Here is an 18,533-nt window from a genome sequence, read left to right as displayed (position 1 = left end):
AGGATAGAGAGCTAAAGAGAGAGCGGGGCAGGGAGGATAGAGAGAGACAGAGGGTGGCATGGGAGAGATAGAGAGAGCCAGGGTAGAGAGTGGGACAGGAAAAAGGAGGAATGGGAAAAAGAGGGGATGGAAAGAAAAAGAGAGTTGGTGGGGAGAGGGGGAGTGATGGAAAGAGGCAGGGGAGAGATAGTGGTATGGAGAAATAGAGAAGGGCAGGGGAGAGAGACAGATGAAGCTGGAAAGAGAGAGGAGACTGGGGGAAAGAGGGAATTAGGGGAGAGAGAGAGAGATGGTGGGAGAAAGAGAGAGAGAGAGATCAAGTGAGAAAGAGGGACAGGGACAGAGGAGAGCGGGGGAAGAGAAGAGTAAGAGAGGGAGGAACGAAGAAAAGAGAGGAGTAGGAGAGAGTGAGAGGGCTGGTGGGGAGAGAGGGAATGACAAAGAGAGGTTCAGTGAGAGAGACTGATTGGGGGAGAGGGAGAGAGAAAGGAAATGGGGGAGACCGAATTAGAGTGAGATAGAGCGCGAGTGAGAGGAACGGAATGGTGAAAGAAGAACAGGGAGAGAGAGGGGGACAGGGAAAGAGCAGGAGCGGGGCTGGGGGGAGAGAGAGATATGCAGAGAGAGGGAGAGAGGGGATTGGGAGACAGAAAGAGGGAGTGGGATAAAAGAGATGTGACAAGGAGTGAGAGGGACAGAGAGATAGATTGAGAGAGGGATGGGGAGAGAGGGACAGAGAATGAGACAAGGAGTGAGTAGAACAAGGGAGAGTAAGTGGGACAAGGGACAGAGAGAGGGACACAGGAGCAGAAGGAGTGAGAGACAGACGGGGGAGAGAGAGGGACTGAGGAGAGATAGAGGCGCTGGGACGAGTGGGACAGGGACTAGGAGAAGGACAAGGGGAAAGAATAGGACAGGGGGAGAGGGAAATGGACACTCCAGGACTGTGTTAGATGTAATGAGACATGAAACAAAAGAAGCAGGAAGAGGCAATGCAGCTCTTCAGGCTTTGTTATTCGATATGATTAGAGCTGATCCTCTAACTCAGTTACATCTTCTCAGCCAACTCCCATGTTCAACGGATCCTTTTACCCATCTCCAATATTCTCCCTCCACCTGGACCCCTCCCTCTGGATTCTTACCTTCTCTTGATCTTTTCATTGAGAACTGTCGGCGCGACATTAGTCGTCTCAATTTCTCTGCTCCTCCCACCCATTCTAACCTGTCTCTCTCTGAACTTACTGCACTCCATTCTCTCAGGTCCAACCCTGACATTGTCATCAAACCCGCTGACAAGGGTGGTGCTGTTGTTGTCTGGCGCACTGACCTCTACCTCGCGGAGGCTGAGCGTCAACTCGCAGACACTTCCTCCTACCTCTCCCTGGACCATGACCCCACCACTGAACATCAAGCCATTGTTTCCAGGACTGTCACTGACCTCATCTCCTCTGGGGATCTCCCTCCCACAGCTTCCAACCTGATAGTCTCCCAACCTCGGACGGCCCGCTTCTATCTCCTACCCAAAATCCACAAACAGAACTGCCCCGGTAGACCGATCGTCTCAGCTTGTTCCTGCCCCACAGAACTCATTTCTCGTTATCTTGACTCCCTTCTCTCTCCCCTTGTCCAGTCCCTTCCCACCTACATCCGTGATTCCTCTGACACCTTACGTCACATCAACGATTTCCAGTTCCCTGGCCCCAACCGCTTCCTCTTCACCATGGACGTCCAATCCCTCTACACCTCCATCCCCCACCAGGATGGTCTGAGGGCCCTTAGCTTCTTCCTCGAACAGAGGCCCGAACAATCCCCATCCACCACTACTCTCCTCCGTCTGGCTGAACTTGTTCTCACACTGAACAACTTCTCCTTCAACTCCTCTCACTTCCTCCAAATAAAAGGTGTGGCTATGGGTACCTGCATGGGCTCCAGCTATGCCTGTCTCTTTATGGGGTATGTGGAACATTCCTTGTTGCAGTCCTACTCCGGCCCCCTTCCACAACTCTTTCTCCGGTACATCGATGATTACTTCGGTGCCGCTTCATGCTCTCGTCAGGACTTGGAAAAATTTATTAATTTTGCTTCCAATCTCCACCCCTCCATCATTTTCACGTGGTCCATCTCTGACAGTACCCTTCCCTTCCTTGACCTCTCTGTCTCAATCTCTGGTGATAGACTGTCCACCAATATCCATTACAAACCCACCGACTCCCACAGCTATCTCGACTACAGCTCCTCACACCCCGCTTCCTGTAAGGACTCCATCCCATTCTCTCAGTTCCTTCGCCTCCGTCGCATCTGTTCCGATGATGCTACATTCAAAAACAGTTCCTCTGACATGTCCTCCTTCTTCCTTAACCGAGGTTTTCCACCCACGGTCGTTGACAGGGCCCTCAACCGTGTCCGGCCCATCTCCCGCGCATCCGCCCTCACGCCTTCTCCTCCCTCCCAGAAACATGATAGGGTCCCCCTTGTCCTCACTTATCACCCCACCAGCCTCCGCATTCAAAGGATCATCCTCCGCCATTTCCGCCAACTCCAGCATGATGCCACCACCAAACACATCTTCCCTTCACCCCCCTTATCGGCATTCCGTAGGGATCGCTCCCTCCGGGACACCCTGGTCCACTCCTCCATCACCCCCTACTCCTCAACCCCCTCCTATGGCACCACCCCATGCCCACGCAAAAGATGCAACACCTGCCCCTTCACTTCCTCTCTCCTCACCGTCCAAGGACCCAAACACTCCTTTCAAGTGAAGCAGCATTTCACTTGCATTTCCCCCAACTTAGTCTACTGCATTCGTTGCTCCCAATGTGGTCTCCTCTACATTGGAGAGACCAAACGTAAACTGGGCGACCGCTTTGCAGAACACCTGTGGTCTGTCCGCAAGAATGACCCAAACCTCCCTGTCGCTTGCCATTTCAACACTCCACCCTGCTCTCTTGCCCACATGTCTGTCCTTGGCTTGCTGCATTGTTCCAGTGAAGCCCAACGCAAACTGGAGGAACAACACCTCATCTTCCGACTAGGGACTTTACAGCCTTCCGGACTGAATATTGAATTCAACAACTTTAGGTCGTAAGCTCCCTCCCCCATCCCCACCCCCTTTCTGTTTCCCCCTTCCCCCTTTTTTTTTTCCCAATAAATTATAAAGATTTTCCTTTTCCCACCTATTTCCATTATATATAAAAAAAACCCCCATTAGAGCTATACCTCGAGTGCCCTACCATCCATTCTTAATTAGCACATTCGTTTAGATAATATCACCAACTTTAATTTTAACACCTATGTGTTCTATTGTACTATTGTCGTTGACATCTTTTGATGAGCTGCTTCTATCACTGCTTGTTTGTCCCTACAACCACACCCCCGCCCCCCCGCTCCACCTCTTTGTCTCTCTATCTCTCCGCCCCCCACACACACACCTTAAACCAGCTTATATTTCAACTCTTTCTTGGACTCGAACGCAAGTTCTGTCGAAGGGTCATGAGGACTCGAAACGTCAACTCTTTTCTTCTCCGCCGATGCTGCCAGACCTGCTGAGTTTTTCCAGGTAATTCTGTTTTTGTCCCATATCCCCTGATTCACTTTGTATCTAAAAACCTATCTCAGCCTTGAAAATACTCATGACCATCCACAACTCTCTGGGGTAGAGAATTCTAAATCCTCTGAGCAGTCGTAAATAATCAATCCTAAGACTGTAACCCTTAGTTCTAAATGCCCCAGCCAGGGGGATCAGCTCCCAGCATCTACCCTGACAATGTTTAATGAGACTACCTCTCATTCTTTGAAGCTGTATGGAATATAGGTTGGCTTCTTAAATTCAAGACAATCAGGCAGACTCAACATGGTTTTGTGAAAGGGAAATCACATTTAGCTAATTTATTGGAGTTCTTTCAAGGAGTCACATGTGCTGTGGATAAAGGGGAACCGGTCGATGTACTGTTCTTACATTTTCAGGAGGCATTTGATAAAGTGCCACATCAAAGATTATTGCGGAAAATAAAAGCTTATGGTGTAGGGGGTAACAGATTGGCATGGATAGAAGACCGGCTGGCTAACAGGAAACAGAGAGCAGCTATAAAACAATTTTTTTCTGGTTGTTATGAGTGGTGTGCCATAGGCATCAGTGCTGGACCCTCAACTTTTGACAATTGATATAAATGACTTGGTTGAAGGGATCAAAAGAATATCTTGCTAAATTTGCTGATGACACAAAGATAGGTAGGAAAGTAACTTATGAAGACGACATAAGGGGGCTACAAAAAGATATAGATAAAGTGAGTGGGCAAAGATCTGGCAAGTGGAGTATAATGTGGGAAAATGCGAAATTGTCCATTTGGCAGGAAGAATAATAAAGAAGCTTATTATCTAAATGGTAAGAGATTACAGAGCTCTGAAATTCAGAGGGATCTGGGTGTCCTCGTGTATGAATCACAAAAGGCTAGTACGCAGGTACAGCAAGTAATTAGGAAAGCTAATAGAATGTTATCATTTATTGCGAGAGGAATTGAATACAAAAGTAGAGAGGTTGTGCTTCAGTTGTACGGGACACTAGTGAGACCACGTCTAGAGTACTGTGTACAGTACTGGTCACCTTACTTAAAGAAAAATGTAAATGCGTTGGAAGCAGTTTAGAGAAGGTTTACCAGACTAATACCAGAAGTAGGCAGGTTGTCTTATGAGGAAAGGTTAGGCTTGTATCTGCTGGTGTTTAGAAAAGTAAGAGGCAACTTGATTGAAACATACCCCAGAGTGTAACAGGAAGGGACAGAACGTCCAAACATTAAAAAAAGTAGCAAATAGGTTCAACGGGGGGAAAAATGATAAAAAGACAAAAATAATGGTTCTTTATTTAAATGCACGTAGTACTCGGAACAAATTAAATGAATTAACAGTACAATTAGATTAATGGGTATGATCTTATAGCCATAGTTACAAGGAGATCAAAGCTGGGAACTAAATATTCAGGGGTATGTGACTTTTTGAAAGGACTGGCAGGAAGGAAAGGTAGGGTAGCTTTGTTAGTACGAGATGGAATAAGTACGATAACAAGAAATGATATTGGATTGGAAGGTGTAGAATCCATATGGGTGGAGGTAAGAAATAACAAGGGGAAGATGACACTGTTGGGAGTAGTCTATAGGCCCCCTAACTGTAGCTATACAGTAGGACAGAGAATAAATCAGGAGATAATGAGGGCATGTAAAGAGGCAGTACATTAATCATGGGTGACTTTAATCTTCATGTGGAATGGGAAAATCAAATTGGCAGAGGTAGCCACAAGCAAGAATTCATAGAGTGTATTCGGGACAGTTTACTAGAACAATATGTTGTGGATCCAACCAGAGATCAGGCTATTTGGAACTGGTAATGTGTAATGCAGCAGGTTTAATAATGATCTCAGAATAAACGATCCCCTGGAAAACAGTGACCATAATATGATAGAATTTAGTATTCAGTTTGAGGGTGAGAAACTTGTATCAGAAACAACTGTGCTAAACTTAAATAAGGGTGATTACAAAGGAATGAGTTGGCTGGAGTTGACTGGGGGGGAAGGAGTTTAGCAGAAACGACGGTTGATGAGAAAATAGTTCATGACTCACAACAAAGATATATCCCAGCAAGAAAGAAGGATTCTAGGAAGGGTATTAACCAAGGAAATTATATCAATTGAAAGAAAAAACATACAATGTGGCAAAGATTAGTAGTAAGCCAGAGGATTGGGAAAGTTTTAAAAACCAACAGAAGCTCACCAAAAAAATAATAAAGAAGGAGAAAATAAACTTTGAGGGTAAACTAGCAAGTAATATAAAAACAGATGGTAAGAACTTATTTAAATATATAAAAAGGAAGAGAGAGGCCAAATTGAACATAGGCCACTTAGAGAATGAGGCTGGGGGAATAATAATGGGGAACCAGGAAATGGCAGAGGAGTTGGATAAATACTTTGCATCAGTCATCACAGTAGAAGACACTAATAGCATTCCAAAAATACTAAATAATCAAGGGGCAAAAATGGGGAAGGAAATAAATACAATAATTACCACTAGAGAAAAAGTACTAGAGAAACTAATGGGGCTAAAGGCCAACAAGTCACCTGGATCTGATGGGCTCCATCCTAGGATATTAAAGGAAGTAGCTACACAAATACTGGATGTACTGGTAGTAATCTTCCAAGAACCCTTAGATTCTGGAAAAGTCCCAGAGGATTAGAAAACTGCTAATGTAACACTCTTATTCAAAAAGGGAGGGAGACAAAAAACAGGTAACTATAGGCCAGTTAGCTTAACATCTGTCATTGGGAAAATGTTGGAGTCAATTATAAAGAATGTAATAGCAGAGTATTTAGAAATGCATAATATAATCAAGCAGAGTCAGCATGGCTTCATGAAGGGGAAATCATGCCTGACAAATTTATTACAATTCTTTGAGGAGGTAACAAGCAGGTTAGTTAAAAGGGGAGCCAGTAGGTGTAATATATTTGGATTTACAAAAGGCGTTCAATAAGGTACCGCACATAAGACTACTTAATAAGATAAGAGCCCGAGGTGTTGGGCTAGAATAATAGCATGGAAAGAGGATTGGCTAACTAATAGAAGACAGAGAGTTGGGATAAGGGGAGCATTTTCAGATTGGCAACCTGTAACGAGTGGAGTGCCACAGGGATCAGTGCTGGGGCCACAATATATACTCATGACTTAAGGGAAGTGAATGTACTATCATCAAGTTTGTGGATGACACAAAAATAGGTGGGAAGGCAAGTGTTGAGGATGACACAAGGAGTCTACAGAGGGATATAGACAGGTTAAGTGAGTGGGTAAAAACATGGCAAGTGGAATATAATGTGGGAAAATGTGAGATTATGCACTTTGGCAGCAAGAATAGAGGAGCTGAATATTATTTAAATAGACAGTCTGCAGTAAGCTGCAGCACAGAGGGATTTGGGAGTCCTCATTCGTGAATCACAAAAAGCTAACATACAGGTTCAGCAGGTAATAGGGAAGGCCTTTATTTCAAAGGGAATGAAATATAAAAATAGGGAAGTCTTGCTTAAACTATACAAGGCACTATTTAGAGCATGCCTAGAATACTGTGAACAATTTTGGTAAACTTATCTAAGGAAAAATATACTGGCATTGGAGGCAGTCCAGAGAAGGTTCACTAGGTTGATCCTGGGTATGGAAGGATTTTCTTATGAGGAGACGTTGAGTAGGTTGGACCTGTACTCATTGCAGTTTAAAAGAATGAGAGGAAACCTTATTGAAATATATAAGATTCTTAGGGGGCTTGACAGGGTAGATGCTGAGAGGTTGTTTCCCTTTGTGGGAGAGTCTAGGACCAGACAGCATAATCGCAGAGTAAGGGATCGCCCATTTAAGACAGAGATGAGGAGGAATTTCTTCTCTCAGAGGGTAGTGAATCTGTGGAATTCTTTACCGCAGAGGGCTGTAGAGGCTGGGTCGTTAAGTACATTCAGGGTGTAGATTGAGGGAATCAAGGGTTATGGGGAAAAAGCAGGAAAGTGGAGTTGAGGATTATCAGATCAGCCATGGGCTCATTGGATGGCGGAGCAGGCTCGATGGGCCGAATATCCTCCTTCTGCTCCTGCGTCTTATGGTCTTATAAGATCCTGAGAGGTCTTGACAGGGTGGGTGTGGAGAGGATGTTTCCTCCTGTGGGAGAATCTGGAACCAGGGGTCACTGTTTAAAAATAAGGGGTCGCTCATTTAAAACAGAGATGAGGTGAAATTTTTTCTCTCTGAGGGTTGTGAGTCTTTGGAACTCTCTTCCTGAAAAGGCAGTAGAAGCAGGGTCTTTAAATATTTTTAAGGCAGAGGTGGATAGATTGTTGGTAAGCAAGAGGGTGATGGATTATTGGGGGTAGGCAGGATGCAGATTTGCAGTTCCTGTCAGATCAGACATGATCATATTAAATGGCAGACTAGGCTCGAGGGGCCAAATGGCCTCCTAATTTGTATGTTTGTATGTACACTCGAGCACAAACTCTTACAATTCTCTATACATGCTAGTATATTATACAGGAATATGGACACACAAACATTAATTATTGATGAATAAAGAACATACTGGAAATAAAAGAGAGAACACATGCTCATTCAGTAAGATAATGCTAATGAGGGAGAGAGAAAAGGTGTTATATGACTTGCTTAACCAAGTATAAATGGTGAGAGAGACAGTGATAAAATCCAGATGTGCCACAGGTGTTTAAAGAGCTTTGGTGCTTTAAGGGCATCTGTCCAAAAATCTATTGCACCAACGATATTAGCAAAGGTCCCAGCAACACATCAGTTAGTGTTCTGTGTATGGTTCATGTCTAATCATGTTATTGATTAAGATGGTCTTTACTTTTCTAATTGCCACAGTGCGCAATCGGATGGGCTGGAAATGGCCACAGGTGTGCAAAGGACACAGATATCGATGGGTTTCCAGATGTGACACTCGAATGTCCTGAAAGAAACTGCCGCAAGGTACAGATGGAATGTAATGAAAGGGAGGGAAAGTTGGAGAGAGTGAGGAAGAAGGGACAGGAAACTGATAAAAAGAAAAGAGTGTTTGTTAACATGCCATTCTCCTGATCCAGGATAACTGTCTGACAGTGCCAAACTCTGGGCAGGAAGATGCTGATGGAGATGGGGCTGGAGATGCCTGTGATGATGATGCAGATGGAGATGGAGTTCCAAATCTTGAGGTTGGTGTTTGAATAAATAGAATCTCAGCTTACTTCAATGGGTAGCACCTTAGCCTTAGAGAACGATGCACGTTCAAGCCCTACTCCAGAAAGTTGAGTTCATAATCCAGGCAGGCACTGGCACAGTACTGAGGAACACTGTACTGTCAGGGGTGGGGGGCAACATTCAGATGAGATGTTGAACTGCAGACCCATCTGCCCTCTCAGCTGGACATTCAAGATCTTACAGCCACTATTTCAAAGAAGAACAGGAGAATTCCCTCCTGGCCAATATTTATCCTTCAATCAGTATCATTAAACCTGATTATCTGGTCATTATCTCATCATTGTTTGTGGGATCTTGCTGTGTGCAAAGTGGCTGTCATATTTCCTACCTTACAACAGTGACTACACTTTGAAAACACTCCATTTATGAAACACTTTTGGGGCTTGAATTGTGCTATGGAAGTGCAATTTATGTTTGTTTTTGATCTATGAATCACAGTAATTTATGGGATAGAAGGAAGCCCTTGGCCTATTGTGTCTGTGCGGTTTTCTTTTTTTCAAAAAGTACAAGACATTTTGGTCAAAAAATAAAACAAACAGTTGACAGAAGGTCAACAGTCTCTGGACTCTTTCAATATGAGCAACTTTAAAAATTTTTTTTTGGATGTGGGCTTCGCTGGCTGGGCCAGCATTTATTGCCCATCCCTAATTGCCCTTGAGAAGGTGGTGGTGAGCTGCCTTCTTGAATCGCTGCAGTCCCTGTGGTATAGGTACACCCACAGTGCTGTTAGGGAGAGAGTTCCAGAATTTTGACCCAGCGACATTTAAGGAATGGCAATATATTTCCAAGTCAGGATGGTGAATGACTTGGAGGGGAATCTCCAGGTAGGGGTGTTCCCATGTGTCTGCTGCCCTTGTCCTTCTAGATGGTAGTGCTCACAGGTTTGGAAGGTGCTCTCAAAGTAAATTTGGTGACATTATCCCATCTGATCTCATTTTTACAGGATAACTGCGTTCTGATACAAAATCTTGACCAGAGAAACACAGATCAGGATAATTTTGGAGATTTGTGTGATAACTGCAGACTCACTGTTAATAACAATCAGCAGGACATTGACGGCGATGGAAAAGGAGATGCATGTGATCAGGACATGGATGGAGATGGTAATTGTCATGAAATGTAAGGTTTCCTGGGGATGAAGAATCTTTCATGGTTCGTTATCAGCGTTATGAGCAACAAGGATTATTAACTTGGGACAGGAAGGGAATGAGTTAGATGGAAAGGACCTCAATCACTGAGCTCCAAAGCAAGAGAAATGATACACAAAGCTGTGGGCAACCATTAGACTCAGTGCCCTCAGTTTTGGGGCAGTGCACTGTGGCAGAAGGGAGTGATTCAGCCAAATTGAGAACATAATTGATTAAAGAACTTGGCAAGAGAGGCATGAGTTCACAAAAGAGCATGGAGAGACAAGAGACCATTAAAGAGCAGGGAGAGAGAGGCAAGAGTTCATGAAAAAGCACAGAGAGAGAAAGGCGAGAGTTCACGAAAGAGCTCGGAGAGAGCAGCTCAGCCTGTGGACCAACTGCATTCGTTGAATAATCAGAGTGTGATGTTACAGGGAAACAGGTAAGTGATTGGTTGGTGAGTATTTTGCTCCTTTACCTTTCAAAGTATGTAATTTATCAGTAATTGTAAGGTATTATTGGTAGTATTAAGGTTTACTGGCTCTAGTAAAGCTTATTGGGATTAATAGGGTTTATTAATTATGAATTAATTAAGTAAAAGTAATAAACCAATTAACACATAATAAAGATGGCAGGGCAGGGGTTGTGTTGCCACTGCAGAATGTGGGAGTTCCTGAACACCAGTGTGATTCAGGGCAAACGTGTCTGCAGCTTGAGGAGCTTCGGTTCAGTCATTGACCTGGAGGCTGAGCTGTGGACACTGCAATGTATCAGGGAGGGGAAAAGTTACCCGGATACTTTATTCCAGGAGCCGTCCCTTAGGCAAGGCAGAAGTTTAGATTTGGTCAATGGTCAGGGGCTGAAGGGTGTGACTGCGAGTCAGGTAGGTAAGTGGGACCAGCATAAGGTGATGGAGGAGCCTCAGCCCCTGACTTTGTCCAACAGGTACGAGATGTTTGCTACCTGTGTGGATGAGGAGAAGGACTGCAAGGTGGATGAGCAGACTGGCAATGGCATCATGGTGATGGATGCCAATCAAGGGAGTTAGAGAAGAAGAATGTGGTAGTGGCAGGAGATAGTATAGTCAGGGGGATAGATACTGCTCTCTGCAGCTGCGACCAGGAGCTCCGAAGGTTGTGTTGCCTGCTCAGTGCCAGGGTTAAGGACATTTCCTCACGGCTGGAGAGGAACTTGGAAGGGGAGGATCCAGTTGTTGTGGTCCACCAGAGAACCAACGACAGATAGAATCAGGAATGATGTTCTGCTAAGAGAATTTGAGGAGTTAGGGACCAAATTAAAATGCAGAACATCAAAGGTAATCATCTCTGGATTGCTACCTGAGCAACATGCCAAATGGCAGAGGGTCACACAGATTAGAGAATTAAACATATGGCTCAGAATGGAAGAAGGGGTTTCGATTCATGGGACACTGGCATCAGTACTCAAGGAAGAGTGAGCTATTCCATTGGGATGGACTCCACTTGAACAGGGCTGGGAGCAGTGTTCTGGCCAATTGCATAAATAGGGCTGTAGACAGGGGTTTAAACTGCCCCCGGAGGTCCCCAGCATCACAGATACCAGTCTTCAGCCAATTTGATTCTCTCCACATGATATCAAGAAACAGCTGAAGGCACTGGATACTGCAAAGTCTATGGGCCCTGACAATATTCCAGCAATAGCACTGAAGACTTGTGCTCCAGAAGTTGCCGTGCCCCTAGCCAAGCTGTCCCAGTACAACTCTGGCACCTACCCGGCTATGTGGAAAATTGCCCAGGTATGTCCTTTACACAAAAAGCAGGACAAATCCAACCCGGCCAATTACCGTCCCATCAGTCTACTCTCGATCATCAGTAAAGTGATGAAAGGGGTCATCAACAGTGCTATCGAGCGGCACTTGCTTATCAATAACCTGCTCACTGATGCCCAGTTTGGGTTCCGCCGGGGCCATTCAGCTCCTGCCCTCATTACAGCCTTGGTTCAAAGTTGGGCATAAGAGCTGAACTCCCGAGGTGAGGTGAGAGTGACTGCCCTTGATATCAAGGACACATTTGACCAAGTGTGGTATATTACTTGATTGAAGTATATAAGATCCTGAACGGCCTTGACAAGGTGGACGTGGAAAGGATGTTTCCTTTTGTGGGTGAGTCCAGAACTAGGGATCATTGTTTTAAAATTAGGAGCAAGATATTGCGCTCATCGGATGGGCGCACACCTGACCCGAATGAATGCAACATGACATCATAAATTAATATCAACAGAGATAAAGTATTGAAGAAAATTCAGGGACTAAATTCCAATAAATCCCCAGGACCTGATGGCCTACACCCTATGGTTCTAAAAGAGAGATTTGCAGAGATGGCGGATGCACTAGCAATGATTTTCCAAAATTCCTGAGGTTCAGGAATGGTCCCTCTAGATTGGAAGTTGGCAAACGTTACATCACTTTTCAAGAAAGGAGAGACAGAGAAAACAGTGAACTACAGGCCATTTAGCCATCAGTTGATGGGACAATGCTGGAATCGATAATTGAGGAAGACTTAACAATGCACTCAGCAAAGCGTAATATGATTAAGACAACTCAACATGGTTTTGCTAAAGGGAAGTTCTGTTTGACAAATTCATAAATTTTTTGATGATGTAATTAGTAGGGTAGTCAAAGGGGAACCAGTGGATGTAGTATACCTGGATTTTCAAAAGGCATTCGACAAGGTGCAGCACAAAAAGTTAATAGACAAGATAAGGGCTCATGGCGTTGGGGGTAATATATTATTATGGATAGGGGATTAGTTAACAGATTGAAAACAGAGAGTGGCATAAACAGGGCTTTTTCAAGTTGGCAAGCAGTGAATAGTGGAGTATCACAGGGATCAGTGCTGGGGCCTCAGCTATGTACAATCTATATTAATGACTTAGATGAGGAGATAGAGGGTAATGTATCAAAGTTTGCCGATGATACCAAGCTAGGTGAAGGTAAGCTGTGGGGAGGACACAGAGAGGCTGCAAAGAGATATAAGCAGGGTAAGTGAGTGGACAACAGGATGGCAGAAGGAGTATAATGTGGGGAAGTGTGAAGTTATTCACTTTTGCTGTAAGAATAGAAAAGCAGAATATTTTTTGAAAGGTGAGAAACTTGTAAGTGTTGAAGTTCAAAGCGATTTTGTGTGTGCTCGTACAAGGAACACAGAAAGTTAGCATGCAGGTGCAGCAATCAATTAGGAAGGCAAATGGCAGGTTGGTCTTTATTGCAAGGGGATTGGAGTACAGGAATAAAGAAATCTTGCTTCAGTTGTACAGGGTTTTGGTGACCACATCTGGAATATTGTGTGTAGTTTTGGTCTCCACATTTAAGGAAGGATATACTTGCATTGGAGGCGGTACAGAGAAAGCTCACTAGATTGGTCCCTCAGATGAGGGGATTGTCCTATGATGAGAGGCTGAGTAAATTGGGATTATATTCTTAATTCCCTGGGACCAAAAATCTGTCTATCTCGGTCTTGAATATACTCGATGACTGAGCATCCACAGCCTTCTGGGTTAGATAATTCCAAAGATTCACAACCCCCTGAGAGAAGAAATTTCTCCACATCTCAGTTCTAAATGATTGGCCCCTTATCCGGAAAATGTGCCTCTGTATTCTAGATTTCCTAGCCAGTGGAACCAACTTCTCAGTGTCTACCTGTCAAGCCCCTTCATAATCTTGAGTGTTTCAATGCGATCACCTCTCATTCTTCTAAACTCCAGAGAATTTAGATGCAATTTATTCAGCCTCTCATCGTGGGACAACCCCCTCACCCCAGGGATCAATCCAGTGAATTTAGTGAGGCATGATGAGAAGGGTTTGTGGAGATTATAAAGACTCTATTTTTACTTTTTTTTTGGACTGTGGCTTTAAAGTTGGCCTGTGGCTTTAAAAAACTACCAGTTGAAAGACCTGTTCACTGGAACAGGTTGAGGAATATCTACAATGTTGCTAACCTGGAACAGAGTGTGCCATAAGAGAACAGAATGGTGCTGGAAAGGAGTTCTTGTCTAGGGGGAATTGCCTAACAACAGCATTTTAATTGGTTCCTAACCAGGTGACCAGGGTTTTGTGTAGTAACAGTGCAGGCAGAACAGTTCCTAGACGGAAAAGAGGGAAGACCTGAAACCTCTCTCTCTCCTGTGTTTGTAAGATTCCAGCAATTCTGCCATAATAGCCAGCTGGCTATCACTCACATCTCTGTAATTTGCTTTCTCTGAAAACCCGTCAAGAAGAAAAGAGGAAAACTCACAGGTAGAGACATTGAAAAGCAAGCTTTGCCCAGTGAACACAGACTGAAAGTGCTGGGAGGCCATCTTGTGTCAACAACAAACTGCAAGAAATTTGGACGACATTAGTCAAAATCAACCGATCTAATCCTGTACTTTGGATGCTATTGAACTGTTTTATCTCACCCTTAAAATCCATGTTATGTGTGTGTGTGTGTATAAGGGTTTAAGAAGGGGTAGAGTTTAAGTTATAGTATTAGAAATTAGCAGTTCATATTTCTTTCTTTTGCCACTAGTTAAAGACAATTTGTTCAATAAACAGTTATTTACTTATTAAGTTTATAAATCTGATGCTTGTATTCTGTTAATCTAAATTGAACAGTTAGGTAGAATTGGGGCAACCTGGTGGTTTGGTCAAACTTTTCACATTTGTCACAGCTCGGGGAACAATGGGGCTGGATATTACAGCGCACTATCCCAGTGAGTCATGACAAAATGGACTGGGTTCTGTGAACATGTGGAGATTGGAGAGATGGACTGAGTTCTGTGAACATGTTGTCACAAAAACTGGTATGGGTATAAAAGGTACTGGATTGATTACATGTTAAGTGTTACCTGCTACCTGACATGTATGACACATTTTACAAAATTGCACTACGTCCCTTATAAAGTCCTGGCCAGGTAAAATACCTGTTTATTGATGCATGGGTTTTCCGTATTCCTACATGTCCTGCCATAGGGATTTCATGTGCTACTCACAATATCTCCTTACAATGTTTGGGCAGTACCACTATATGATGAACAACCGTTGATTCCTCATCTGCAGGTCTGTAAGGGTGTTTCCACTTCCTCATCAGAACTCAAGTTTTTAATGTAATAGCATTCTGGAACTCTTTCCGCCTCAGCTTCAATGTGAGCTGACTGTGCTATCTTGTTTAACTCTGGATCTGCTTTCTGAGCTTCAATTAATGAAGACATGCCAAACACTTCCTTTGAATTATCTCCATGCTGAAAGAAAGTTTCAGCTATTCTAACATCTGCTCGAGGTATTACTTTGACCTCTGTTGATGGACTTTGTTTAGCCATTGCTCTGGTTACCACACACGATGGAAAAATACCAGGAACTTGTTCTTGTAACTGTTTTGTCTCTTTAGCCTCTCTCGGACTTGCCGTAATTATGGGCGAAGCTGTAACCTTCACTCCTGTCAAATCATTCCCCAGGAGTAAATCAACTCCATCCACGGGTAATTTCTTAACCACTCCTACAACTACTGATCCAAACAACAAATCATACTCCAATTTCACTTTGTACAATGGAATTGTGATATACTCTCCACTTATCCTGTTTAACTTTCATTGAACTCTCTAAAGGGAAAACTAGGTTCTTCTCCAGCAAGAGAGTTTGAGTAGCTGCTGTGTCGCTTAATACAGTTATGGGTTTAGCTGCATCATTTGATGAAAAAGGGTTATCCTGCCTTTAGATAAAACCCTTTATATCTCTCATCTAGCTTATTCACTTCACCTGCATTCAGCCCAGTGTTTACCTCCTGACCCTTATCTGTAGTTAAAGCTACAATTTGATCCGTGACATTTTCTTTTTGAATTCCCTTTTCGGATTCATTCTTATGAACTCCAATAAGTCCCTTGGGCTTCCCTCGCAACTTCCAGCATTCTGAACAAATGTGTCCCATTTTATTACAATGGAAACACTTAGGCCTTTGAGTTTCACTTCCACCCTAAGTACCTTCCTTCCTGATCTGGGGTGGAGATCTCAAGGTATCCCCAGCTATCTATTCTTTACCCTGGCTACTTGCCTTCCTTTCACTCTCCCACTTTCTATCCTTTTCAAATTTATGGGGGTGATGGAAAAAGGGTTTAGCTTTATGGATTAGCTGATAATCGTCAGCCATTACTGCTGCCTGTCTAGCAGTTGCAATTCTTTGGTCTTCCACACGGGCTCTTATTACAGAAGGTAGGGAATTTTTATAGTCTTACAAGAGAATGGTCTCTGTGAACTTCATAGGTAGTTTCAACTCCTAATGCTCATATCTAGCTGTCAAAACTACTTTGCTTAATCCTTTCAAATTCAATGTAAGTTTGCCCAGGCTATTTCCTTAAATTTTGAAACTTTTGTCTGTATGCCTCAGGGACCAACTCATATACACTCAAAGTGGCCTTTTTCACCACATCATAATCCCTAGAAACCTACTCTGACAGTGAAGCATAAATTTCCTGTGCTCTACCTGTCAATTTGCTCTGCATGGGCAATATCCAGTTTTCCTCTGGTCAGTTCATCTGTTTAGCCAACCTGTCAAATGAAATAACGAATGCTTCAACATCCCTTTCCTCAAATTTTGGAAGAGCTTGCACAAATTTAAACATCTCCCCACTGGATTCTGATCTGGAATAAGTCCTGTCTCACTTACTGGTGTCTCTTTTTTAATTCCAGCATTTTAAGTTGGAATCCTCTGTCTCTCTCTTTTTCCCTTTCCTCCTTTTCTAACCTCACCATTTCTAATTCCCTTTCTTGTTTTCTTTCTCTCTCCTGCCTTTCTGCCTGTTCCCTTTGGAATGCCCGTTCTCTCTTTGCTGCCTCGAGTTCCAATTTTTTTTACTTGCAACTGAAAATGAGCCCATTCCATTGAACCACCCCTTGGAGAACTCAGACTCTCGGGTATTCCTTCCAATTTTGAATGCTGTGCCATCTCTTCGATTACCTCTGCCTTACTAGCTTCGGCAGGCAATCCTATTCTCAATGTACTTGCCAATTCGATTAATCTGGCATTTGAGATCCCTTGTAAAATTGTCAGGGACACTTCTTCCACTTACAGGAAAGCTTTAGCAGTTTCCAGTGCCATCTTAGTTTTGACAGTACAAACTTGGTGTTTCCTTTTAGCTTTTATTACTTACTAAACCTACACCCAAATCATATTTGTCGTTTGTTCCAATGTATCCCAGACTCAAGCCCCAGAACTTTGTCACAACTCACTGGGGATAGTGCGCTGTACTATCAAGCCTCACTGCTCCCTGAGCTGCGATAAATGTGAAAAGTTTGGCCAAACCACCAGATTGTCCCAATCCTACCTAACTGTTTAATTTAGGTTAACAGAATATGAGCACCAGGTTTGTAACCTTAGTAAGTAAATAACTGTTTATTGAACAAACTGTCATTAACCAGTGGCAAAAGAAAGAAATATGAACTGGTAATTTCTAACACTATAATTTAAACTCTACCCATTTCTTAAACCCCTATACACACACAGACAAGACACACAAAACCTGGATTTTAAGGATGGAATAAAACAGTTCAATAACACCAATTCCGGAGTACAGGATTCGATGGGTTGATTTTGATCGATGTCTCCCAAGTTCCTTTCAGTTCTTCTTGATGACACGAGGTGGTCTTCCAACACTTTCAGTATTTAGCTCACTGGTTAAGAACTTGCTTTTCAATGTCTCTAACAGTGGTTTTCCCATTTCCCTTTTTACAGAGAGCAGGTTATAGAGAAATGAGAAGAAAAGAGAGCTAGCTATTATTGTGGAATTACTGGAATCTTCCCAACACAGGAAAAAGAGGTTTTAGGCCTTGTTCCTTTCAGGCTAGGAGCTATTCAGCTGCACTGCTCTTCACACAAACTCTGGTCACCTGGTCAGGGGCCAATTAAAATGCTGTTGTCAGGCAGCTCCCTTGGACACGACTCCTTTCCGGCACCATCCTGTCTTTCATCACACCCACTGTTCCCAGGCTGCAACATTGTATATATTTCTCATCCTGTTCGAGTGGACATATCTCTCAAACGGCAACCATTGTAATTTTAAAATCCACATTCCAACAGAAAATAAAAGGATATGTTCTTTACAGCAATCCAACTGAAATAAAAAGATATGTTCCTAAATGTGGAGATTGGAGAGATGTGAACATGTGGAGATTGGTGTGGCTGCTCTGGAATTGATGGCCAGCTCTTGTTCCTAATTTGAAGTGGTGCAGCTTTCAATCATTCTTTTTTTTTCCAGGAATCAGGAATAGCTTAGATAACTGTGAGCAAGTTCCAAACCAGGATCAGCTGGACCACGACAGTGATGGGGTTGGAAATGCCTGTGACAGCTGCCCAAACATCAGTAACGCAGATCAGGTACATATCAGGTGCTTGACTCGAGCTCACCCTCCTCCCAGAACACCCTCACTCTCCATTTAACATACCCTTGTTCTTTGCCTGGCACCCCTCACCCTCCACCCCTGCCCTCGCCCTCTGGACAGGTACCCCTCACCCTCCACCCCTGCCCTCGTCCTCTGGACAGGTACCCTTCACCCTCCACCCCTGCCCTCACCCTCTGGCCAGGTACCCCTCACCCTCCACCCCTGCCCTCGCCCTCTGGCCAGGTACTCCTCACCCTC

General features: G+C 43.8%; 1 protein-coding gene across 1 annotated transcript in view; it reads left to right on the top strand.

Annotated features, from left to right (window-relative positions):
• The window catches only part of LOC121287107 (cartilage oligomeric matrix protein), a 116,752-nt gene that overhangs the window by 80,657 nt on the left and 17,562 nt on the right, over window positions 1–18,533 (top strand). The window contains exons 8-11 of the mRNA XM_041204655.1: window positions 8,391–8,495; window positions 8,609–8,716; window positions 9,706–9,865; window positions 18,152–18,270. Of these exons, the coding sequence (XP_041060589.1) occupies window positions 8,391–8,495; window positions 8,609–8,716; window positions 9,706–9,865; window positions 18,152–18,270 (492 nt within the window). The remainder of the gene's footprint in view (window positions 1–8,390; window positions 8,496–8,608; window positions 8,717–9,705; window positions 9,866–18,151; window positions 18,271–18,533) is intronic.

This window comes from Carcharodon carcharias, chromosome 14 (genome assembly GCF_017639515.1).
Source record: "Carcharodon carcharias isolate sCarCar2 chromosome 14, sCarCar2.pri, whole genome shotgun sequence".
Taxonomy (NCBI): domain Eukaryota; kingdom Metazoa; phylum Chordata; class Chondrichthyes; order Lamniformes; family Lamnidae; genus Carcharodon; species Carcharodon carcharias.
This window is presented reverse-complemented; position numbering and strand designations above follow the sequence as displayed.